Here is a 25177-nt window from a genome sequence, read left to right as displayed (position 1 = left end):
ATCCGTCCCATCCAAATCCTCCCGCCTTCTGCTCTTTACCTTCCCCGTTCAGCGCCGTGATCTCCACTGTGCCCCTTGGATACCCTGGGCCTTGGCACATGCTGCCCCACCAGACCCACTTCTACCTCCCAATTTCAACTTCGAGATGCTCTCCAACCTCTCCCCCATCCCAAACCCTAAATTCCCAGCAGATCTGAATCATCTGTGAGATGTGGTCCTATTCCTCTTACGTGCAATACCTTCAGCTACTGTGTCCACATTTTTATCTATGTTGCCAGCCCCCTCCTGCTAGACTCCAGACTGAGGGATCTCGAAGTTGCAAGGAAGATGCTGGTGTCGTCATCAAGCCCGCCATGACTTCGGCTTCTGTCATCTCACCTTTTACCCACATCTTTAACTTGGTTCTTAGGGGTTTCTGTGTCATGCTTGGAGCCAACACAAAGCTATGAAGAACACTTAATATGTGGAATGACAGAATCATGAGTTCTAGGGATGAAATTTAACAAATGACATGACATTCCATACTTGGAGCCAAAAAAAGCAATAGTGTGGGGGAGGTGGGGGGAGCCACACAACCCACCAGAGCATATGAGGGGTCTGAATCTTCTAAGAAAGTGAGATGAGCCCACAGGAATGTGTGGTTATAAAGGGGCGTCTATGGTCTTAGGCAACATTCATCACAATATTATAGGCTTCTTTACCCACTTCTTTACATAAGGCAAAGTCTTACGCCATAGTGTGTTAGCAGAACACAGCACAGCAGGTAAGAAAGCAGATTATGAAATAAACAAACAACAAAAGAACATCACAGTAGCAAAGAACATATTTTATTTTATTTTACTATCTGTATAATAAAGTAAGCTTAACTATTCACGTTAAAAAAAAAAAAAAGAAAAAGAAAAAGAAAAGAAAGCAGATTCTGGAGGCCTCTACTTAGCTGAGAACCCCGACAACTCCTCCTGCCAGCTGCCTGACCACAGATAAGTTACATAACCTTCTCTGAGACGTCGAATGCCTCATATGTAAAATACGGATAAAGCTATAATACGTACACTCCCCACTGAAGGTGAAATGAGCAAATCCGTGTTAGACCCTGAGCAACAGCGCTGGTGCGGGAAAGCATCCAATGAACCGCACGAGTATCAGTAACTTGTCTTCTACACCAGGCGCCAACCGCACGCCGGTCCCCGTCGGGTCAGAGACCTTACACTCTCATTTCACTTCTTTGTTTTAAAAAGGAGGAAACGGAGTTTCAGGAAGGTTCAGTAATCTGCCCAAGGACAGAGAAGTGCAAATGAACTCCGAATCTAAGAGACTCCAAAGTCTGAGCTCCGTCTGCCCTTTGCACGAGGTAGGCTCTCGAACGTTCCCTCCTTGAGCCAAACACTGGCCACCGCATTTGGAGAAACAAACAGCTGGGGAGCTGGTCAGTGAAGAGCAGTGAGGATGGCAAAGGGCCCTGTTCTGACGGGGAGAGGTGCTTAGGGGAGCAGGACGGTCTTGAAAAGGCTGTCACGGGGACCCAGGCTCAGCCTGGATCTCTTCTGGCCCATGTGATGGGATAAGGGTTAGTGTGCAAAAGTTACAAGAAAACAGATTCCCCTTATACTAGTCTCAAGGGCTGCCCAGAGACAAAACACCACACCCTGGGTGCGTTAAACAACAGGGATTTATTTCCCAGGGTTCTGGAGGTTAGAAGTCCAGGACTGAGGTGTCCACAGGTTTGATTTCTCCTGAGGTCTCTCTCCTGGGCTGGCAGACAGCCACCCTCCCACTGTGTCACTAAGGGCCTTTCCTCTGTGCCTTCCTGAGGTCCCTTCCTCTTCTTACAAGGACACCAGTCAGACTGGATTAGGTCTGATTTTAACTTATCATCCTTATCTCCACACACAGTCACATTCTGAGGAACTGAGGACTGGGGCTTCAACATGTCAATTTGTGGGGGGACACAATTCAGCCCATAACCATCCCTCAAAATAAGGAAGACTTTCACGTTACTAGCCCAAGTACGGAAGGAGGTGCCTCATGAGGGAGTGAGATCCCCATGAGCAGGGATGCACAAGCCTCAGCAAGACAGTCACTTAACGGAGAGGTGACCTGCTTGGATGCTGGACTACGTGATCTTTAGGCTCTCAGATAAACTGTAAGTCCAAGAGTCAATGTAGTTTTAGACGGCTGTTTTTTAAACGTACCTCTATACAAACAAGAAAAAAAAATCCACAGAAAGAACAAGCGAAAGTCGGAAATTGTGAATGCAATCAGCTAAATCATGGGCGTTATCTGCACAATATCACTATCACAGGAAGGGTAATTCAACCGGGAACACGGTAGGAATCCACAGATGTTCACGGGCGCTCACATGCCGGAGAACATTAGAGGTTCTGCTGGGTGTGCTCAACACATCTCACGATCTAGCGACAAGAACTTTCAGGTTCCGGCTCCCAGAGTAATTTACACTTAAAAGTAACACCCTCTACAGGGCCCCTCAACTATTCACACACAGTTTCACTTGTGAGTCAGTCTTGTGAGCTGTGGGCAGTGACCACTAAATATAAACACAGCCTCAAAGGAAGAGAAGGAATAAAGGGTGATTCTAAGAGCACAGCCAAGGTTCCAGCCTGAGAACTGGCAACACTCACAAGCTATACGGTCTTGTCCAAAAGCCCAGGAACGCTTCGTGGGAGCTCGTGTTCTCAGTGGACGCAGCGGCTCCTACTCACCTTGCACCTTTCTGAGACTCAGTCCAAACGCCTTGAATCTGGGGCCTCCTGAGATTCCCAGGTCATGATTTCAAACATCATCCCGTCTTTTCAACACCTATCAGCCACTTCTAAAAGCTTTCTCCAAAATCAGTAACTCACACTAATCACAGTTTCTCCAGGCAGTTTTTTTTTCCTATGAACAAACTACAGAATTATGAAACAAAACCTGAATGGAGAAGACGACAATCTATATGAATCAGGCTTTCTCTGAGGCCAAACCATTCCCATAGTGGAAAAAAGGTGAATGCATTTTCTTATTGCTCGGCTGTGAGCTGTACCAAAGTGGAGCCTCTGTTCACACACTTCTGGGACCCATGGCACCTGGAACAGAGTCCAGCAAACAAGGAGCCCAAAAAAATCTGGTGAACTCAAGAACATCTGGCTTTTATACCCACAAACAAATTGGAGCATCTCATTCAAAACAGCAATAAGAAGAATAGAAATGTACCAGTCAGTGGAATCAACGTAACTGCCAGACTTGAACAAATCTCACCTTCAGCTCCCTACTGGCCAGGGTAACTACGGAAACCAAGCTTGTGCTTACACCGATTTCTGGAGGAAAGCATTTAAGGAATTGTAAAGTGAACACCAAGTAATAAGCAATGCACGCAGCTGCATTTATACAAAAATGCAATAATGAAGTCCACATAGTTCTTCTGCATGGTATCCGCTTATAAAAAGCAGAGGGCCTCTCAGTAGCATTGAACTTCAACCAGGTGAGCCCTATTGTAGGAGGCGCTTTGCAAACAAGGGCCAAATGGTAACCAAAAACCAATTCAAATAACAGAAATTAGATGGCCTTAGAGGCAAGCCATTCCCACTGGCATATCATAATCAGTTGAGGTTTATTACCAAATTTCAGAGAAACATGGCCCCCCTCATGGGGCCTCCCCAATGGGGAGGTGAGTTTGCCTCCTGAAGTCACATCCCAGTGTGGTCACCTCCTACAGTAAGTAGCACGGATACATAACCCACAGGATATTGCGGAAATGACAGGGTGAGATTAGGTCATAAAAAGCTTTGCAGCTTTCACCTGACCTTTGAATCCAGTTCTGAGGAAAGCTGGCTGCTGTGCCAGGAGGACGTGCCAGCAGCCTCATGGACAGAGGTCAAGACGGCAAGGAGCTGGCTTCCTGCCAGCACTGACTAGCCAGGTGGGTATGGGAAGCAACTGGGAAGTAGGTACTCCAACCCCATGTGAGCCTTCAGGCGACTCCAGCCCAGGCCAACGTATAGATGACAACCTCAGGAGAAACTCTGAGCCCTCATCACCCACCTGAGCCACTCCAGCATCCCCCGACCTGCAGAAACTGATAAATAAGCCACTGAGTTTGCGGCTCATTTGTCCTGCAGCAATAAATAACCGATATAGATTTCAGTAACTGAAATTGGTGCCCTGCTGCAATTAAAAATCCAAAATGTGTGAGTGGCTTTGGAACCTGGAAGTGGGGAGAAGCTGGGAGGACGTAAAGGGTCAGAGCACAAGCCTGAGGCATTCTGATCGAGCTCAGCAGGACTCTGCCGGTCTTCCAGGAGGCTGTGAGTGATGGCGTTCAGCGAGGGAAATGCTATTAGAAGCTGGACCAAAAAGAATCATATATTTAGTGACAGAAAGTTCAGCAGCATTGCCACCTGCTGGATCTAAGGAAACATCCAAGCAGAGTGCTGGAGGTGCCACCTGTAAAGCCTGCATTAAGAACTCAGAAAAACACTAAGACACTGCCTCAGGGAACCATGCAGGCCAACAAAAAGGCTTCTAAAAAGAAAGGGCGTGGTCCCTCAGTGATCTCAGCAGAAGCCCAATGTAGAGAACTGTTTATTTGGGAAGATCTGGGGATGTACTTTTGCCTAATAAAGTGAACCCCCAGTAAGATTCATAGGACATCCATAACACTCTTAAAAGAATTATACTAGCAGAAACATCACCTTGGATTGAAAGGCACAGGGCCAGTACAGAATAAAATTCTTTTGGCAAGAAGCTGATGGAGAAATTTACTCAGCTAGAAACAAAGGCTAACTTTCATAGAGAAGGGAGGATGGCTGTATGACATAAAATTATTTTAAATTTTTAATTTTAAATATCCATTAAATTTTGAGGGTTTTTTTTAAATATTAGATAACTAATTAATAATATACTTTTCCCCCAAAACATGGAGTGGAGGTTATTCCTCTAATTCCCTTGGATTAAAAATTTTTTTTTTGATTAGAAAAAAAGTAAGCCAATTGTATAAAGCCTAGTTATATTTAAAACGTTATCAGGCATATGACCACCTGTCCTATGTGATATGGCAGAACAAAGGAGGGGGGAGGCTAAAATCCAAGGATGAGTTTTTCCCTACAATATCCTGTAATAACCTATAATGGAAAAGAATCTAAAAAAAAAAAATATATATATATATATATATATATATTCAAAAAATTCCAGACAGTTTTACTACTAACATAGCATTTGTATTATATTTACAACTATTTACATAGCATTTACATTGTATTGGGTATTATACATAATCTAGAGATGACTTGAAGCATATGGGAGGATGTGTGTAGGCTACATGCAAACACTACACTAAGGGACGGATTTTGGTATCTGCTGGGGATCCTGGAACCAATCTTCTGTGGATACCAAAGGACAACTGTACTACATTCATATAATACCAAAAATACCTAAGATGATCTACTGTAAAAGCACCCCTCTCTCACCCTGACCCCATCCTGCCAGGCCCCCCTGTTCCCCAGCCTCCCCATCCCACACACGCAGCACCATAGGCAACCACCATTGCTGGTGTCTTGTGAATCCTGCCAAAGTTCTTTTTGCAGATACAAGCAAATATGAAAACCCCATCTTATTTTCTCCCTCCTGACACAGCAGGTAATTTCTTGTACAGAGTGTTCTGTGACTTAAGAGAGCTTTAAATTAGCTGGAGAGCTGTCCATTCAAGGGTCTCTGACAAGGGTCTTGTCCTGACAAGAAAGAATCTGGATGATGAAAATCCTGTAATGCTCAATGAAGTTAGAGTCAACTGTTTTAAAGGATTAAAAGGCAAAATAAAATATGTATGAAATGCGATAGCTCAAACTTCAATATCTACAAGCAAAATTTACCCAAAGCAAGGAGTACACCCCCATGCTCTAATGTTATAAACAAAGTAAAACCCAAGATGGTAATTAGTCAGCGGGAACCTTAACTATCCCTTGCCAAGCAGCCAGCTGTAAAATCGTCCACACTGTACAACATAAACTAATGCAAATGATTAACAAATACACTTGTCTCTATCCAACCCGTCGAGTCAGGTTCCTGAAAACTCTCTTAGGAGTCTCTTAGAAGAATCTGTGGTTAATTAGCGTATAACAAAAGATTCCTTTTTAATAGGAGAAAAAATTGGTTGCAAAGACGCAGCTTGGAAGAAGCCATGAAAGCTGTGATATATTCTTGCTTTGACTAAAACAAATACAACACACTAGAGTACCAACAACGTTTTACAAAATGTATCAACAGCAGGATTTTTGATTTCCCCATTTCACATCACTGTGTTTACAAATGTCAAGGCTTGAAACTCTGAAGCCATCTCAGCCTCTTCTGCTCTGAACTCTGCCTCTGCAAGGCCTTCAACCCTTGTATTTTCCCCATGTTTGTGTCACCATCTTGCACGCTCATCGCTCTCCTTCCAGCCTCTTCCCTCTGCAGCGCACCTGCAGAGCAGCATGGATTAACTTCCTGGAAGCAGCCTTTTACCACATCATCCTCAATGGACCCCAAGGACGCCTCACTGCCTGGAGGACCAAGTCCGCACTGCTGACCGCCACACACAGCCCTCCATAACCGACCCAGCCCACATTTCCAGGCACCCCTCCCACTGCTGTCAATCCTCTTGCTCTAGAAAGATCTGCCAGGTCAACGGCCCGTGCCCGCATCTCAACCTGCTAACTGTTGTTATGAGCTGAACTGTATAATTCAATGACTTTTAATATAATCACAGAGTTATGCAACCAAGATAACTATTAAATTTTAGAACATTTCATCACCTGGGGTGGGGGGGGAACCATACCCTCTCCCTCTTCCCCTTGCCCTAAGCAACCATTAATCTACTTTCTGCCTCTTTGGATGCAACTATTAGCCTTTTGTGACTGGCTTCTTTCACTTAGCGTGTTTTCAAGGTCCACCTATGCTATATATAACAAGTATCAGCACTTCACTCCTTTTGATTGCTGAGTAATATTCTATTAAAAGGATATACCACATTTGTTTACCCATTCACCAGCAGATGGACATCTGAGTTGCTTCCATTTTTTGAGCCCACCTAACTTTAAAGTCTTAACTTCCTCCCCAGAGTGCGAGCATTAAATGTGGATTCCTTCATGCCCCAAAATCCCATGAGACAACATGTGAATCACTTAGATCAATGTCCAGTGTCAAACTGCTCTGTAACAACCATTAGCTATTATCTTAATTACCATGAACCACTGCAGCACTTCATGGACATCCCACCAATAGTACTCTCCTTCATAGTCATTGTCTTTTTATGCTCACTCATTCAGTCAATAAACATCCACTGAGCATCTACCATATTAAGGCACCACTGTAGATCTACACTCTCAGTTAACAGATACCCTCTCTACTCTTAAAACTCTTAATCTATTGTATCTACTTACTTCTGACTTAGAATTTAAGTTCCTCCTAAAAATGTATATGCTCTTTGACTCATTAAGAGACAGTGACCATAAATTTAAAAGGAAAGACCATGATGAATAAAAATGCTTCCCACAGCCTGTTTGTAACATGGGAAATGAGGTGAAAAAACAGAGTTTAAGACTGCAACAGACACGTACTAAGAGAACATCCACATAACGTAATATTTTACAATTATTTATTATGTTTACTAAACCCTTTTTTAAAAAAGGAAATGCTTATTTTATAAAGTAAACAGGCAGTATTAAAAAATGTATTGATCTCAAATGTACCACCTCAATGTGTAGAAGAATATTTATCAGAAAACTACTAGAAGAGAAGCGGGTGGGTACAGCTCGGTGGTGGAGCACATGTTTAGCACGCATGGGGTCCTGGGCTCAATCCCCAGTACCTCCATTTAAAAAAATAAAAAGCAAAATAAATGAAATAATTTGAAAACTTCCTGGAAAAAAGGGGAAAAAAACTTATTAAAACAAAGAAAACTAAAACAAAAAAAAAGAAAGAAAAAAAAAAAAAGAAAAGAAAACTACTACTAGAAGCATTAAAAAACTTAACACCAGTTGGCTCTGGTTGGGTTAGTTAAGGTTTTTTTTTTTTTTTCTTTGCATTTCCAGCTATGAAGACATATTCCTTAAAATAGCACGTTTAGAATATATGTATGTATATGCATGTCTGGGACATTGTGCTGTATGCCAGAAATGGACACATTGTAACTGATGGTACTTCCATTTAAAAAAAAAATAGCATCTTTAGGAATTGGAGCTTCTACGTAAGTCTGACAGCTTAGGAGCAGAGGAGTCACGGGAAGGAACCCTCACAGGAGAGGGGGCGGCAGACACGGGGGCTCTGTATGCTACACCTGAGCTGGGTGTTTCTATTTCCTGCACTTTTCCATATATTATATTTCACAGTAAAAAGATCCAAAAATGTTTAAGACATACTCCTTGAAGGCAGGAATCATCTCTAATTAAATTATTACATTTCTCACATCCTTCGCACAGCCTACTACTAAGTAATTATTATATAGAGACCTAATAGAAACTTACTGTAAACACTTAATAAATGCATTATAGACCAATCCATAACCATGAAGAAGTGTAACACTTACTCTTCTGTGACACGCAACGATTACTGTTTCTGCTGTGATGTTGTTAACTGCTTTTAGACACGGGCAAAAATTCCAGGTTCCAAACTCCCCCTCCATGAAAACACCACCTGATACTTTACAAAATGTAAACCTGTAAAGATTTAAAGGTCAATTTGCACTACCAACTCTTGGAAAAGTTGTATGTCCTCAAATGACATGTCACCAAGTAACAGAGCAAATATGACCAGAAAGTAAGAAAGGCGAATGTATAGGAATAAGGAAGAAAGGACTGTATGACACCAAGATAAGGGAGGAAATCAATAAATTACAAACACAGTGCATTTCCCGTACTAAAGCTAAAACCATTTTTCAAAGTTGAGATAAAAAATAGCTGAGATTTTGTGCTGCATATTTAGTCCTGGGTTGTAATCGTTTTCCGTACCATTCCTTTCTAAAGAGAAAGAGATGCATTATTTCACTTTAAAATATAAATAGCCTGTCAGATGCAAGCAGAGATTATTAGATTAGGTAGCTACTGCCAAGTAGAAGGACGGTATCATTGGGGAAATAGGCAATTTGAATTCTATGCAAAACGTTACTTGCTAGAGGTAAATTGCCTGGGAAAACCAGGAAGTTCAGCACAGACTCAGCCAACTCTTCATTACTTCTCTAATAATTAAGGGAGGTACTCTGAGGCAGGTACAAGGGTTCAGTCTGTACCACACACGCTCGGCAGTGACAGTGGGAAAAGGAAAACAAAGCTTGTAGTTCACATCAGGGTAGGCGGGGAAGGTATGATGGCTTATTTGTGTGTTTTATTTTGTTTTGACTCAACACATTCCATCATCCAGATTTCCACATGTGTTCAAACGCCCTTTTGTATAAATAACAAATCTCCTGCTTAAAAACGCAAACTGAAGTTCCAAAATTTCGTTTGCAAGCTAGAGTTATCTGAAACTTGGAATCCATCTCCCCAAACACAAATGAGTTTCCAAAGCTAGTCCACAACCACCCATTTAACTTACATGGTAGCTAAAATACCACGAGCTTTTTATTCACTGAAAGCAGCAGAGGACAGCACCACAGCAATATTAATTATCATGCAGGAGCTGTCAAGGCCCAGACAACTTTTTATTCCTGGAGTTCTGATGCTTAGGAGTCTGGTTGTTCTCATTTCTCAGACAAGGGCTGCCCCCCCCCACCTCTCCCCATCCTGGGAAGCAGCTCCCCACCTCTCCAAAAGCTCGAGAGACCGCTCTGTGCGACTGTTACTCTTTCTTCCTGGCAGAGGTTGGGTGGAGACAGAGAAAAGAGCAGTTGCCTCTGGTCTCCATCAGCAGGGCAAGCCAGCCACCAGCAGAATGTTCTGTTACATCTCACTCAAGCCAACCAGCCAGTCCGGGGCGGCCCCCCAGGCACTGATGCTCACTCCATCAGTTAGTAAGTGATTGTTTTCATTTTTCTTTTTCTTTCTTTCTTGCTTACTTAATACCTGATGGTTTAAAACAAAAAAACAAAAACAGAAACCCTGCCCACAGATGGTCCCCCAACTCACAACAGTTCAACTTAGAATTTTTCAGCTTTACGACAGTGCCAAAGCGATAGGCATTCCATGGAAACCGTACCTTGTATTTTGGATTTTGATCTTTCCCCGACTCAGCGATGTGTGGGATGACGCTCTCCGGGGATGCTCCCGGTCAGCCCCACCATCACAAGGGTGAACAGCCAATACACGTACAACCATCCTGCACCCAACCATTCTGCCTTCCACTTTCATACAGTGATCAATAACACTTCATTATAAAACAGGCTTTATGTTGGATGATTTTGCCCAACTGTGGGCTAATGTGAGCATGTTTAAGGTGGGTGAGGCCAAGCTACGACGTTCCATGGGCATGTTAAATGTATTTGTGACTTACAATACTATCAACCTACAATGGGTTTATCAGGACATAACCCCATAGTAGGTGAAGGAAGTTCTGTATTTATAGCATCCAAGTGTGACTACTACAAGCACATGAGGACACTTTCCAAGTAAGCAGCAGGGACAGGAATGAGGAACACCTCCCCGGTCCCCCTTGCCCAGCTCTGCTCTCTAGAGCAACAGGTGTTTTCCCCATAATACTTACTTCTTCCGCAAATCATCCCTGAGGCGGCCCGAACTAATGAATACTTAGCTTCTCACCTTTCCAGACCATAATCATCTCTGTGGGGACAGGGCTCAGCTGGCAGAAGTAATCCTCCTACTTTACTCTCCACATCAAACTCAGGCACTTCAGTGCATCCAAAGTTGTCAGAACCCAAAACCTCAAGGGTTATAAAGTCAAACCTAAAGCTTCTATTGGAATTCTGAAACCTGGGTAAAATACTGCTCATTTGAGACAACCATGCACACGCTGGAGCCAGGTGTCCAGGTGGACTCCTATCTAATAGGAATCCTTCTCCGCGAGCACCGGAGTCCAGCCCTCTGGCTTCCCCAGGGACCACCTCATTGCCCCTCCTCCCCCTCCACTGGCACATTCTCTCAGTCCTTAAATATCTGCACCCTAGTCAGTTGAAAACAGGAAAAAAAAAAACTTCCATAACCTCACCCGCAGCAAAACAACTCCTCAAATTCTACACACACATCAACCCTCATCCCTGAAGCTCACAAGTGCCCTCCACCCCCACCAACAGCCCTCACGGGACTCCCCAGCAGCCTTCTCAGGGGAGGTGGCCAAGAGATTAAGATCCCAGGGGCAGACTGCCTGCGTCTCATCAAGGTCTGCCACTGCCCAGCTGTGATCGGGAGCAAATCACAAACTACTCTGAGCCTCGGTTTTCTAATCTCTATAATGGGGATAATAGTAGTACCTGTCTTACAGACTGTTACAAAAATTAAAAATGAGTATTATTAAAGTCCTGAGGACAAGACCCGAAACACAGTGGGTACGCACACTGCCATGTACACCATATTTACCATTACTGCCATTCCATTCCCAAGAAGCCTTTCTTCCAGAATCCAGCAGCAGAGAATGCTGAAGACGAATGGATCTTTAAGATCATCCAAGTACCTCTAACTCTAGATATGAAGAAATGAAGGAAACTCAGATGAGACATTAAGTAACTTGCCCAAGCGTACACTGTAATTAAACCCCAGGGCTGAGCCAAGATTCCCCTGGAGATTATTTCATTGCAGCATTGCCTGCAGCACAATCAGCAGGTCATTTATCCCGAGTTAGGCGTGCACACCTCACATACACACACCCCTTGCACGTACAGGAGTCTCAGTGCATTGCCACTCAGCCCTGTTTCCTCCAGCCAGAAGTAACGAGAGCACACTTCACATTTGGGGCTGCATATTAAATTCTGACAGCACTCTCCCATCCGTGGTCTCATTTAATCCGCCAACCATTGTATAAGGCATTATTTTCCCTCAACAGTAGATGTGAAGTGATGGCGTGAAGTGATCTTTCCAGAAACTAAGTCCAGTTTCACCCAATCCAGCCGTCTTTTGATTCCCACCATATTGTCTCCAGTCCCTGAAACCAACCCAGCAAAGGGATGGGCTGACCCGATCTGCCTCCTTTACCTGCAGCTTCCTCCTCTTTGGCAGGGCCAATGAAAGCTCTTTCTCCCATCCTGCCATTCTCAACTCCAGAAAATCTCTCTCCCCTCCTTTTTCCTGTTTTATTTTACCATTTGTTTTCCGAAAAACCAGTCAAATGTAGGCAGGCAGGCAGAGCAATACTAGAAGCACATCTTTATCAAGAGCCAGGAACGCCACTCTCCTGGAGTCAAATTAAGACTTTGTGAAGAACCGCCCTATTGACCTCTCCGCAGAGCAGAGGGCCCCCAAGCCTGGGGGCTTTTCAAAGCACAGATTCCTGGGCCTGCCCCCACCCTTCTAATCAGAAGCTCTATGACGCTTGGGAATTAAATCTTGAAAAAAAGTCCTGGAAGTGATCCACCAGCAAATATTGAGCTGTACCTAAGGATAGTCACGTTCAGCGTGTAGGACTGAAGTGCACTTCCACCCACTGCGTACCGTGCAACACATCTAAAAATAAGATGCAGAGAGGGGATCAATATAATGAAGAAAATACAGCAAAATATTAATTGTAGAATCTAGGTGGTGGGTAAATGGATGCTCACCGTACATCCTTTCAACTTTTCTGTAGGCTTGAAATTTTGCATAATAAAATGTTGGTGGAGGGGACTAGGACATTTCTTACGTTCAGGATTTGAAAACCACTGAGATAAGAGTGAGTCCAGCTCCTCCCGCAGTGGAAGGACCCAGGCTTTATCTTGCTGTCTCATTTTACCCATTACGGCGCTAGCCAAAGGTAACAGAAGAAGTTCAAGAAAATGGAGCCAAACCTCAAACAGGATTAAGAAAAAGCCTGCCAGCCCTCTTCCCCCTCTGTGGCCCTTGGTATCGCTTGCTTTCTATCTTATTATGCCATTAAAATAAACCAAAACTGATCACCTTGCCTGATTTTGTTTTTTTATTTTTCTCTTGTTAATAGTCCCAAGCCTGAGGCAGAGTTCTTCATACACTGCTGACGTCCTGAAGCCATTGCTGTGCCCAGTTTTAGAAAGGAGGGTGTCTTAAGAATAAAATTGACCAGTCTGCACTTCACGTGACACTAGCCACCAACTCAGCCTCCCCACTGCCATGTACACAACTCAAATTACTAGCACCATACCAGTCTGGCTTCATCCCAGAATACAGTATCTTCAAGCTCACATACTTGTGGGCTTCTCAATGTATCAGAAAATCCTGACCACAAAAAAACAGACAGATAACTTTGGCACTGAACCACAGTTCCAGCAATCAAGGGAAACGTTCTTTAGCAATCTAGTGCCCTATGTTTACCAAACGGCATAATCATTTCTCTTGATGTCAGTGATGGTTATTTTCCATAGTGCTTGGTGCCAACCGAATGATGACTTTGTGCAGCCAGACCAGAGGGAAATCTGCAACAAAATACATCATCTCCCGCTACCTCAGTAAAAAAAAGAAAAGGTTCTTAAAACTGCCGCCTGGAGTCTTATGTTTTTACTTCCTTTTTGCTCCCTAGTACAGGAAATTCCTTATACTAAGATGTTCTGTTCCTAGCATTTTTCATTAACTGCATCTGTGCAAACATATTCCCTCCTCCTAAGAGAAGGATAGGTAAGATGAAGCCATAAAAGAGAGTATTGAAATATATGCAAGTTTATCATTGTTATTATTTTGTCCTAACAACCGTTTGTTCATCCGAATTCCCCTCTTCCCTCCCTCCACCTCCTCCATCTCTTTCACTATTTCCAGCCTCCTCTTACACTGAGCCAATCATCATCCATTACATAGTGAAACTTTTACAGCCAACACTGGCTGGATGTCTCAGTGTCCTCTCTTCTATGTCCCTGTCATTTAGGCTTTGCCCTAATATGCAGCACCATTTCTTCCTTCAAGTTCACTAGCAGAGGACAAGAGTTTCTTTCTGTTCTTTAAAGCAAGTTATCTTTGCTTACTTTGTAATCATTTGTTTGACTTCAGTGCTGCACACCAACCATCCAGCAGACGCTTTCTGATCGCCTCAAACTGACTAAGATCATCTACATGGCTTTTTTCCTCATTGTGCTACTTTTTTTCTTAGCATGATTTTAGGAGGATAAGAACAAAATGACAAGGTACAAGGAGGGAGAATGGCGGAGGAACACTGATGCATCCAGCTGAGGCAGGCTAGGACCTGGGCCCCTTCACTGCAGTGCTTGCACCTGGACAAACATCTGGGAGCACAAAGAAACTATAAGGGACTAAAAATAACGAATCATGCAAATTATGAATAAGATACTAAAAGACCACAAGCCAGCTGCCACTTCTGAGATGCCAAGAGCAAAAGCAGGGTACTGCACATGATCCCTGCATACAGTGCCACATATGAGGTGGGCAGACCACCCCTCCAGCCCAACCCACAGATCCGTCCCTACTCTCAACCCATTTCAGGAATCAGCTCACTCTGTTCTGGGAGCAAGAGCATCTTGTTTCTCATTTTTGCTCTCTTGCACTACAGCACAAGCCCGAGTAAAGCCTTGCCTGAATTTATTGTCTTGCCTCTTACCAATTTCTATTAATTAAAGACTCCAAGAGCCCAGGTTGGTAACACAACATCAATGAAAGCTTAGGCTCCTGTGCAAGGGAGAAGTGTACTGGTGGTCCTGTGGCCTGCACCACCCTCTCAGAATGGAGAAGCACTGCCATGAAGCTCTCTCAACCCAGTGACACAGAAGCAGACCCTGCCAGGAGCAGCTGTGATTGAACAATTACGACAGATCCTTCTCAACAAATGCTCAATGTGAGCAGGGCCCTTACACAAAGCGTGCTCTGAGTCAGATCAAATAAAGACAAGCCCTAAGAATGGGACTTTTACATCAGCTGCCCGACAGGTGACACTTCTTTGGAAGTGGGCCTTTGGGGGAGCTCCAGTTCTGTTCTGCCCCATCCAGTGTCCATTAGACTGCTGGTTTTCACGGCGACCATAGCTGCAAGGCTGTTGGCTTTTAAGGCCACTATAGAGCTGGGGTAAGGGGAAGAGGGTCAGCACAAGTTACAAACACCACAAAGCCCACTGTTGTACTGAGACCACATGGTTTTTCCTGAACAAGTATCTCTCGGATTGCTCCAAGTCTTTAGCTAATTTCCAAAGTTCTGAAAAAGCTCACATTGGTTATGTCTTGCCAGTGTTCCCAACTCTTTTACGGAGTAGATTTTCTGATGTCCTTACTCCGCCATTGTGGAATTCTAGGGCCCTTTATTTTTGTGTGACATTTTAGTGAGGTGTTGACCACCATTTTAAACTCAGTATTGCTGTGTCAGTCAGCAGTGCAACATTAATATTTCCTATCCAAGAGACTGATGCCTCTTTAACAGCATGCCTACGAAAGATCTGGAAAATTCAGTATCACTGCTCTCTAATCCGGCCAAAGTTCCTTCCAGGGGAATTCCTAGGAATGCTTCCTAAAACCGAGCTAACAAAAAAGAAAGATGACTCAAATGCGGAGTTCTTTCAGCAATAAGTTTCCCACATTACTAAATTTATATTGACTCCAACATCTGAAAGTTGGTTCCTGGTGAGATGGCCCCATTTTCAACTCCACCACTGCTGGTGCTCAGCTGCTTGAAAAGTTGTGGAAACAAAGGCTTCACAACTGTGCTTAGCCTGCTGTTAACACTCGCTGAGGAAGGGCAGCAAAAGACAGTCATGTTCTCTGATAAACCGCCCTAGAGAAGAGCACGCAACGAGAAGCCACAGGGGAATGCATCCTTTTCAAACAGAGAATTAAAGAAGCCAGAGCTTCAGAGGCCCCACTCTGTTTCCTACTAACAGACTGTACCCGCATCCCTTGAGGACCAAGCCTGGTCCATGGCCATCCACCTCAGGGACATCTCTCAAGCGCCTCCCTTTCTGCAAAGAGTAATGGGAAAAGAGAAGGGAAACAGCAGGTGGGGAATTTTGACATTTTCCCCTTGTGGGTCTTCTATCAGTCTCCTGCAGAGCCGTTCTCAGGCAAGGGATAACACCTAACACGAGACAGTTTAGAGAATTTGTTCACTTCTGAGTGGCCTAGAATCCTATTCACTCTTTCCTCACCTAGCTCTCTCACTTTGCAAGTAACAATCATTTTTTTTCCTCTTGCTGAGACTAAAAACAAATTGCAACTGAGAACAGCGACAGAGATGCTTCTGTTCTTTGTGTTTAAGAATTCCACAGCCCTGTTGCCAGCGAAGTCCCGTTTCACCTCCAGGAAATTCCACCCCTCAAGCTCAACTCCCCACCTTGACACAGACCACCTGTGTCCCTTGCTGCCACCACCAGCTGTCACAGGATCCTTGTGTTACCAGGCAGGCTGAGGAGTGCGAACGTCCCAGATCACCTGACCTGCCATCTGCAAAACACTGTAAGCCATTTCTTTCTCCAGCTTCCACTACTCAAATAGCTCCACTGGGACACCAGTTACATTTTGGAAAGGATAATATATGTAGGCAGCCACAAATGCACTAAAGGGTTGCTACGTTGCCACAGAGCTACTCATTTTACTTCCCAGCTTAGTTTCATTGCCTACCTAGAAGACCCTATTCAATGGGAACTACCGGTGTGACTGGGAATCCAGGTATGCCCTCAGCGGCCCCCAGTCAGGTGTGCCCCGCAGGCCCTTGCAGTGGTTCGCTCCACCCTACCCCTAGCCATTGCTTTCATCAGAAAATGTCACTCATTCCGTGGTAACTCCTCAAATGAACACAGCAAAAGGGTGTCAGAGTTAAGCAGTGGTGTAAAGATACTCTGCCACTTCCTTTTACCGTCACTCTTCAAAGCCTGAGCCCACCAGGGTGTTATATACATACATACCTCCTCAAGACTGGGTCAGATCCTTTCAAGCATGGCAGGTGAATGTGGACTCTGGCCCAGACTTGTCCTAAACCAGGACTCCACATCGCCTGATCAAAACCATAAACCAGCAACATAATTCTCCACGTCATTTTGCTTCTACGGAGCTACTTTTTGTTATGCCAACTTCTCACTTGTTCTACTGCTGTTCCTTCTTGGCAGAGACCAAAATGCACTTACATTTAAATATTCACTTTAAGAGAGTGGGCCTTAAGTGCTTACACTGATAAGCGTATTAGAAAAACATTTAAAGATGACAAACCCTGAATTACACTGTGGGTGTGTATGAGGGATAGAAGTTTACAAACCTCTCAAAAGTAACCCAACCCCCAGCATGCTGCGGCACTCGGTGAGGAAGAGCTTTCTCAGCCCGTGGTTTGATGTCCTTGTGCCCAGCAATCAGTGTCAGAAGTAAAACCCAGAACCTCCCCAAGTCTATGAAAACAGGCTCCAAAAAAGGGATTCACAAGAGGCTTTTAAAAAACATGAGATGTAGCAGGAGAAAGACAAGCCACTGAAGTGATTAGGGGGGAAAAGAATAAGAAAACGTGTATCTATTTCTACTGTATAAAAACCCACCAGGGATTTTTGCTCTTTTAATTCCATTAACATAGAGTAAGGTTTACTAAGTTTCCTTCCTGATTCTAATCCTACAAGATAACGAATATTTTAAAATGTGGCTGAATCTTTTACTGTAACACTAAGAAGTGTGGCCTGCCAGCGCAACCACCTAGGACTCTTAACTACTTATTTCAACAGTAAGTCATCATTCCACACCTGCTTAGACCTTAGCAACTGGAGAACTTGCCGCTGAAGCCCATGTCCCATTACACCCGCCGTCCTGAGGGGTGGGCAAGTGTGCTTTCCCAGGGGATAAATTTAACTTCTAGGAATGACTTCAAAGCCAACCACGGTGACTGAGAGGAGTCTTCAATCCAGTTAAGACCACTTTAATGACGTGTGGTTATAAGGTAATGAGGCTAATGTGGCTAGTAACCTGGCTGAGAAGGCAGTCTGGACAGAGCGGGGATTACCAAGAAACTCACTGACCTGTGGTTACCCCATTAAGAGTACAGGCAAAGCCACCCACATAAACCACCTTGAATGGCTGAGCAACGTCCAACACATCTATTAAAATAGAGTGCTCCTTATTTAATTGTTGCCCCTGGCTAAGATAAGCAAAGAGAGAGGAATTTTTTTAAGGCAAGAATCCTAAAGCTAGACAGGAGAGTGCAACCACGAGTGAGCTGAGGCACCAGCTCAACACTGAGCAGAGCACCCAGACCTGAGCGTGCCTTCCCTGCCACAGAATTCCAGAGCCAATAAAACTTGGGTTTTGTTTGCCTTGAAAACAACAAAAGCATTTACTACTTGGAAAATCAGCAAGGTCATCTGATGGCAACAATGGAAAGAAGGTTGCTAAGGAATGGAAAGGTGAGGGCATAAACAAACTGTGTTCTTTTACCGGGGAAATACTCAGTACCAAGCTGTCTTTAATAGTAAAGACAAGACTGGTGCAAGATCAAATAGCAACCATGGCACAAGATGAGGTAGATCTCACTGACATTCTCAATGCAGACGTGTTAACCAGGCCAGGTGAGAATCACCCAGATCCTGATGAATCACTGCCGTGCGATGACAGACCTGATGGACAAACTACCTCAGCTGTCCAAAGAGGCTCCACCACGCATCACAGCCACTCCTTCCCCTGCTGGATGAGATCAAGGACCACATCTGGCACAGGAAGCCTCAGGCCACGGTGGTCTTAATATATTAATACAAGCACATTCTAGACCGACATGGCCACCTTAAGTAATGGCGTACTCACCATGATTTCTGGGGCTAAAATTGGTCTTTGTATTCACGATCAAGATGGCATCAGAAATTCTACTGTGTCTCCAGCTAACAAGACTTCAGGTCAGTGATGTCTTCATGCTCCAGCAGCACATGGTGTAACAGAAGTCTGAATAATGAAGTAAAGGAAAACACAGAGAGTAACCACCACCTGGCACATGGCAGGTCAGGAAAAGGAAACTGGTCCCAGCAGCCAGTATCTCCTGAACACAGATGACAGATGCGGTTTTAACAAATCAGCATCACCTGTCACATTAAAATCATACAGTCAATTTGAACTGAATCAGGCTGGGAATTAGATCTGCAATGAATCTGTGTGTTGGTTATAGTGACAGTTATGGTGATCCATGCACTATAAACACGTTCATTCCTCCTTTTATATTTGGATATATTTTAAGAAACATTATAATAAAAATAACTTAAGTCAACCCATTAAGTCCTCACTGATGTTCTCTCTCACAAGAGGGTGTACTTTATTCAAGCTTAAAAAAAAAATTATAGAATTTCTGCCTGCTGTCTTCAGAAAAGGAAACTGACAATTAATTGTCCTTCCCAAAGCAAGCAATATTATACTAAGGTATTCCGCAACGGGAAATCTTGAAGCAGAAAAAAAAAAACTAAGCCCAATCAGGTAAACACTGAGTAATATTAATATAATGAATGAAATATTTGTTATTTTTACAATTATTCTTAGTATAGAGCTAAATTTAGAAGTGTTCTTTTAATGGATTGCTTTTTCAATTTCTTTGTCAAAACGTCCTATTACCACTTTTATGTTAAATGTGTGACTTTACACAAGGAATCTGACAAGAAAAAAACCACACTCAAGTTCAATGTTGTATACAGTACAATCCAGGCCAGCAACTAGCAAACTGTGTAAAGTTTCAAGTCCTCCTTTTCCCCATTCTTCCCCCCTGATTTTCTATGAAAACGTAACATACAGCTGAAGGCCATGCTATTTGCTCACCAAACTCCATGGTGGGAACCCCCTCAGTGCCCTCCTAAGCTTCTACTTTCTAGCAGAGTTGGCATCAATTTGGAAGGTACAGCCAACAGTTTTCCTCCAAAGCAGCAGGAGGCCCAGCGCCCTCGGCACCCTTCAGGACAACAGCTCTGATGGGTGAAGGACAGAAACTACAGGCCCACCGAATGGTCCCAGCAGCCCAAGAACCAGGGCGCTGTGGAGCCAGATACAAAACAGCACTTGAGGGTCAAAGACTGTTCTACACAGAGAAATCATGTTCACAAAACCCCCTTTCACAATCATCAGGGCAGCCTCATTCAGATCACCGTCCAAAGACTGTATCTTGAAATGCAGAACCTTGAAAACACCAGAAATATGGCATGATAAAGAGTTCAACTGTGGGAATTCTGTCCCCGAGATTCCACTATCACAAGCCACCAAGGAAGGCTGCCCGGGAACGGAATAATAATCATTAAAAGTGGACAGCAGCTGATAATTATAAACCCCACACTCTAGCTTGAGCTCTCAAAAGCCGTCTGATCAACCCAGACCACGCTGAAACACACTGACTCTCAAAAGGGCTCCTTATCTCTGGCAAATCAAGGTATTTTTGACACTGCTACTATCTCTAAATCCAGAGTAATCCCATATGAGTCTCCCGTCCTCTCTGCCGTGTCCCTTCCCTAAGGGATACTCAGTAATTAACAAACTGAGAGCTGCAATCGTTAATATGGACAAGGAATAAACAGGGCTTAAAATGATAACTTTTGCATTTTATTTTACCTCAATTTAACAGTAGTATTTTCAAAGAAAAAGATGGTACACGTTCCTGTATTCCTATTTGCTGGAGAAACCCAACATCCAAATGGTGATAACTTTTGTGAACTCCCCGCTTTAAGACCTTCAGGTCTGGAAAATTCGATCCTATGCTGAGCTGAGTATAAATAACCACCTTCCTTCCTGCCTCCTCCAGTCTGGAGCCAGCACCACAGAAAAAAGAGCCCCACAGCCCAGTGCATCTCTTCCTCTGCGGCGCTGAGGGATGAAAAAGCAGGGAGAGGCGAAAAGGGCACGTCTACACTGCGACACAGAGAAGACCCGGGTTCAAATTCCTATGCTGGTACTTGCAAGATCTGCAGCTTTGGCCAAGTGACCCATGCTCTCTAAGCCTTGGCTTTCTCATCTGAAAAACGTGAGAGTATTTAATACTCTCACATGATTGGCTGATGGATTAAATTAGACAGCCGTGTACAACTGACACATACCAGAGCAGGGCTTTTCCATCCTGGCACTAAAGGCATTTGGAGCCAGAAAGTTCTTTATTGCGGGGGCTGTCCTGTGCCTCGGAGCATGTTTAGCAGGAGGGAAACCACCGCCTGCCCACTGGATGCCAGTAGCCCCTCCCAAGATGTGACAGCCAAAAATGTCTCCAGGCATGGCCAAGTGTCCCGGGGGGCAGAGGGGTTTACCTTCCAGTTTAGAACCACTGCATCAGGTATTTAATAAGTATTTAAAAAATTTCTTCCCTTCCTCCCATCCATGTGGTCTTCTGAAACAAGAAACCTGGGGGATTTTTCTAGACTCCTCCCTTTTTCTCACCTAATCAATCAGCAACTAAATCCAATGCCTCCTACATTTGCACCCCCCACCCCCGCCTGTTCCACTGTCATCACCATAAACTCTGCCTGGCCACCTGCAGGACCTCCCACCGCCCCGCTCCCCCCACATCCATCCTCCCCTTACTGCATGGTGAGTGTCACAAAAGCAGACCTACACAGGTCCTCAAGGGGCCTCAGGGGATAAAGTCCCAGGTCCCTGACACGGGCCACAAGGCAGCTCACACGCAGCCACTTCCCTCCTTCAACTCTGGCCACCTGGACCTCGGCTGTGCCTCCTCCCCGCTCCCCGGAGAACTCCCGTGAGACACTGTGGTTCCCTCCGGACGGACGGACGGACGGACACACACACACACACACACACGCTGGTCTCTCCAAACTGGAGAAAAGAAAACATCCCCCAGGACCCGTGTCCTGGCTAGGCGGCAGCCACGTCTCTTCACTCATGTTCACAGCAAAACCCCTTTGAGGAGTTGCCTCTGCGTCCCCACAATTCTTTCCTCTCCTCCCTGGGGCATCCCCTCCCACCCTCCTGACCACCAAGCCCATCCTCCACACCACGTCCAGGCACATGCACTGTCCTCCGATCACCTGCCCTCCACCGCCCCGGAGGCCGCCGACCATCCCACTCCCCTGGCAGCTTTCCTGACACCACACCTGGTGGAGGACAGCCCACCTCACTGGCCACACCTCCTCACCCAGACCTCCAAAGGCTGGTGGACCCAAGGCTTGCTCTCTCCTCTAGTCATCTCCCCCAGTTCTGAGGTCTCACAAGCTAACCATATGCAGAGGACCCCAACGTCCCATCCCTGCCCGGACAGCTCCACTAGGCCAGTAGGCTCCAGATGCTTCTACCTACCTGCTTGCTGGCATCACCTGGATGCTAAGTACATTACCCTCAACCTAATCAAAATAGACCTTTGGGCTTCCCTACTCCCCTCTAATCTTATTCCTCTCCATCCTCCTCTCAGTAACTGACACTGCACCCACCAGAATCCTGGGATATCTTCATCTGTCCAACAAGTTCCAGGCAATTCCTCCAAAATACGCACCAAATCCAACCACTTCACCACACTCCACGGGCCCTTCCTCGAAGCCCAGTCTACCACCACCTCCCAACCAACCAGCACTAGAATTTCCACACTGGTCTCCCTGCTTCCATTCTCAGCCTTCCCCCAACAATCCTTTCTCCATGGAGTCGCTTCCAGTCTCAAATCAGATCCTGCTTAAAACCCTCCGACAGCTTCCCAACCCTCCCGATCTGGCCTCTGTCCCCCTCCCACTTCCCAACCTCACCACCTGCCAGTCCCTGCCACCCCCCATGCTCCTGGCCCACCACCTTTCTCTCTGTTCCTCAAGCTTGTTGCCTTTGTCTGCTATTTCCCCCCATCTGGAATAGTCTGTCCCTAAACCTCGAGGAGTTGTCAACACCTCACTCAGGGCTCAGCTGAACTGCCGTGTCCTCTGTCCTCCTGTCGGCTCCTGGAGAGCTTGTGCACCTCTACAGCACCCAGGGATGCACCCTGCCCCTCTGGAGGACATGAAATTTGCAAAACCATGTCACAGCCTCCCTGATGCTGGGATGGCAAATGCTCACACCACCCAGCCTCACCGCTGCAACCCTTCACTCACTGTGCAGCGGGGCCTCATTCGTGCTGAGAGAGGTTTTCGTTGGGGAAAGAGAGATGCTACGCTTCCCAGCATGAGAAGCCACTTCCGGCATCTGGGGAGTCCCCGTGTCAGTTCTGGTGGGAAGCTGGGCCCGTCTCCCATTACAGAAACCAAAAGTTAAAAAAGGGAAGAAACAGACCCATCACACCCCTCCCCCAGCAGCAAGGGTGTGAACTCAAGGTTTTGTTTGGCCGATCAGAGGCTCCTGCCTGAGCCTTCCTACCAGGGGCTCACAGGAGTAGAGGGCAGAAAGGAACCAGTGCAGCAGGCCTAAGGCTGCTATCCTTAGAGAGGCCTGCTTGCGAGACTGGCTCTTGGCTGTGTGCTGGGAACTTGAATGCAAAACAGCTCCCCCCACGGATATAACATGTTCCCTTAATGGTAACTGTGCCTCATTGTGCTGAGACTGTCTGCGAAATACCTGCCCTTCCTCTGGGAGCCTGGAATTTAGTACGTGGCAGGCAGAGGGCAGTTACACGATCAGTCCCCAGGAGGAAGCCTGGGCACTGAGTCTCCAATGAGAGTCCCTGGTAGACGGCATTTCATACATGTTGTCGCAGCAGTTGCTGGAGGAATTAAGCGCATCCTGTGTGCTGCTGCTGGGGGAGGACTCTCGGCAGCTCCCGCCTGGTTTCTTCCACGCATCACTCCATGCATCTTTTTCCCTTCACTGATTTTGCTTTGTTTTCCTTGCGCTGTAATATACCATAACTGTGAGTGTACCAACTTCTGGGTCTTGGGAGTCTTTCTACTGAATCACTGAGCCTGAGAGTGGCTGTGAGGACCCCCAACACAGGTAGGAGACAGGAGAGCTGATGGAGCTATGCCAAGAGGAGCCCCTCCCCAAAGCATCGGGAGATGGGTGGGAAGCGGTGTCGGAGGGGGCGCTCACGGTCTGGGAGCCCAGGAGCCCTAGTCAGACGATTCCTGTGGGTTCTCTGGCTGCAATTCTGGGTCTCTAGCCTCCCTCAGTCCCTGACCACTGTCCAGGCCTGGCTCTCCAGCTTTACAGGTACTTCCGTGTCATGGCAAATACCTTCGATAAATCCCCTTGAGCTTAAATTCGCCAGAACTGGTCACTGTTGCTTGCATTCAAGAGCTCTAACTATCACAGGTTTTGTATAAAAAGAAATGCTGTAAATAAAATTGGAACTGCCAAGGTGGGTGGGGCAGGGAGAGGGTCCTGTGAGCCCCACAATCCCAGTCTGGGGAAGCGAGTCATTCTGAATAGCAGAGTTGGTTCAAGTGCCCTGTTGTCTGCGGGACCCAAAAGGCGTGCCTCTTCGTTTGAGGCTATTTTAAAAATCACTGCCAGACAGCCAACAATGGGATGAGCAGGGTATAGAGACCTGTCACTAAGACACAGAAATCTCCAGAGCCAGAGACTTCACCTAGGTAAGATCACTGGCTGTCATTACCAGCCCTTGGAATTGACTGGAAGCCAAAAATATCCCGACCCTAAGTTTTCATGGGAGCAATACAGCCAATCTGATGCCAGCCTGCGGCTGCTCAACGCCCAAACAACCCTGAAGTCCCAGACTCACACCCCGGCAGGACCCAAGAGGAGGCCCTCTGCCAGTCCCCGTCCGTCCAGAGGCGGCTGTAGGGGACAAGGACCAAGGGAGATGCTCACACTGGACATAATGCAGCAGAGGCGGAAGTTGCCCGACCGGCTGACCAAGGCCAGAACTCCAGGCTATTCCTGTTCTGCCAGCAAACCACATGCTGAGCTCCCTTATTTTCTGCCTCTCCAAATGGGACATTTATCATAGTATCCTGTTCCTTCTTCACTGCTGGAGGCTGGATGGTTTGGCAGGGGTTGTAACCTATTAAGCCGTAAGTCACCAGACCTTAAAAAAAAAAAAAAACAGAAAACCTCCTTTTGTAACCAAGCAGGACCCTATAGGGCCTTCCTGGGACAGACCCCTCCCCTACGTCCTCTGCTGTAGCTCCTCCAGGAAGTACCCAGATAACAGTACCCCATGCCCACTTCCCGAGTTTTTCAGATGCTAAATTGAAGAAATTAACTACTTGATGATCTGATTGTAAGCAGTAGGCCCCAGACCTTCTGGAGCCTAAGGATTGATGTTAACCACACGGTTACTTCAACATCAACCAGTCA

At 45.6% G+C, this 25177-nt stretch overlaps 1 protein-coding gene across 5 annotated transcripts in view; it reads right to left on the bottom strand.

The window, feature by feature from the left end:
• Positions 1-25177, bottom strand: part of NEDD4L (NEDD4 like E3 ubiquitin protein ligase) — a 299031-nt gene that overhangs the window by 262854 nt on the left and 11000 nt on the right. The window contains exon 2 of one of the 5 annotated variants that reach the window (XM_074355287.1): positions 18779-18913. The exons of the other annotated variants lie outside the window; for them this stretch is intronic. Coding sequence (XP_074211388.1) covers positions 18779-18781 — 3 coding nt within the window. The 5' untranslated portion in view covers positions 18782-18913. The remainder of the gene's footprint in view (positions 1-18778; positions 18914-25177) is intronic. 5 annotated transcript variants of the gene reach the window in all.

The sequence above is a fragment of the Camelus bactrianus genome, chromosome 30 (assembly GCF_048773025.1).
Source record: "Camelus bactrianus isolate YW-2024 breed Bactrian camel chromosome 30, ASM4877302v1, whole genome shotgun sequence".
NCBI lineage: Eukaryota > Metazoa > Chordata > Mammalia > Artiodactyla > Camelidae > Camelus > Camelus bactrianus.
Note: the sequence above shows the minus strand (reverse complement) of the source record. Positions and strands in the feature narration are given on the sequence as shown.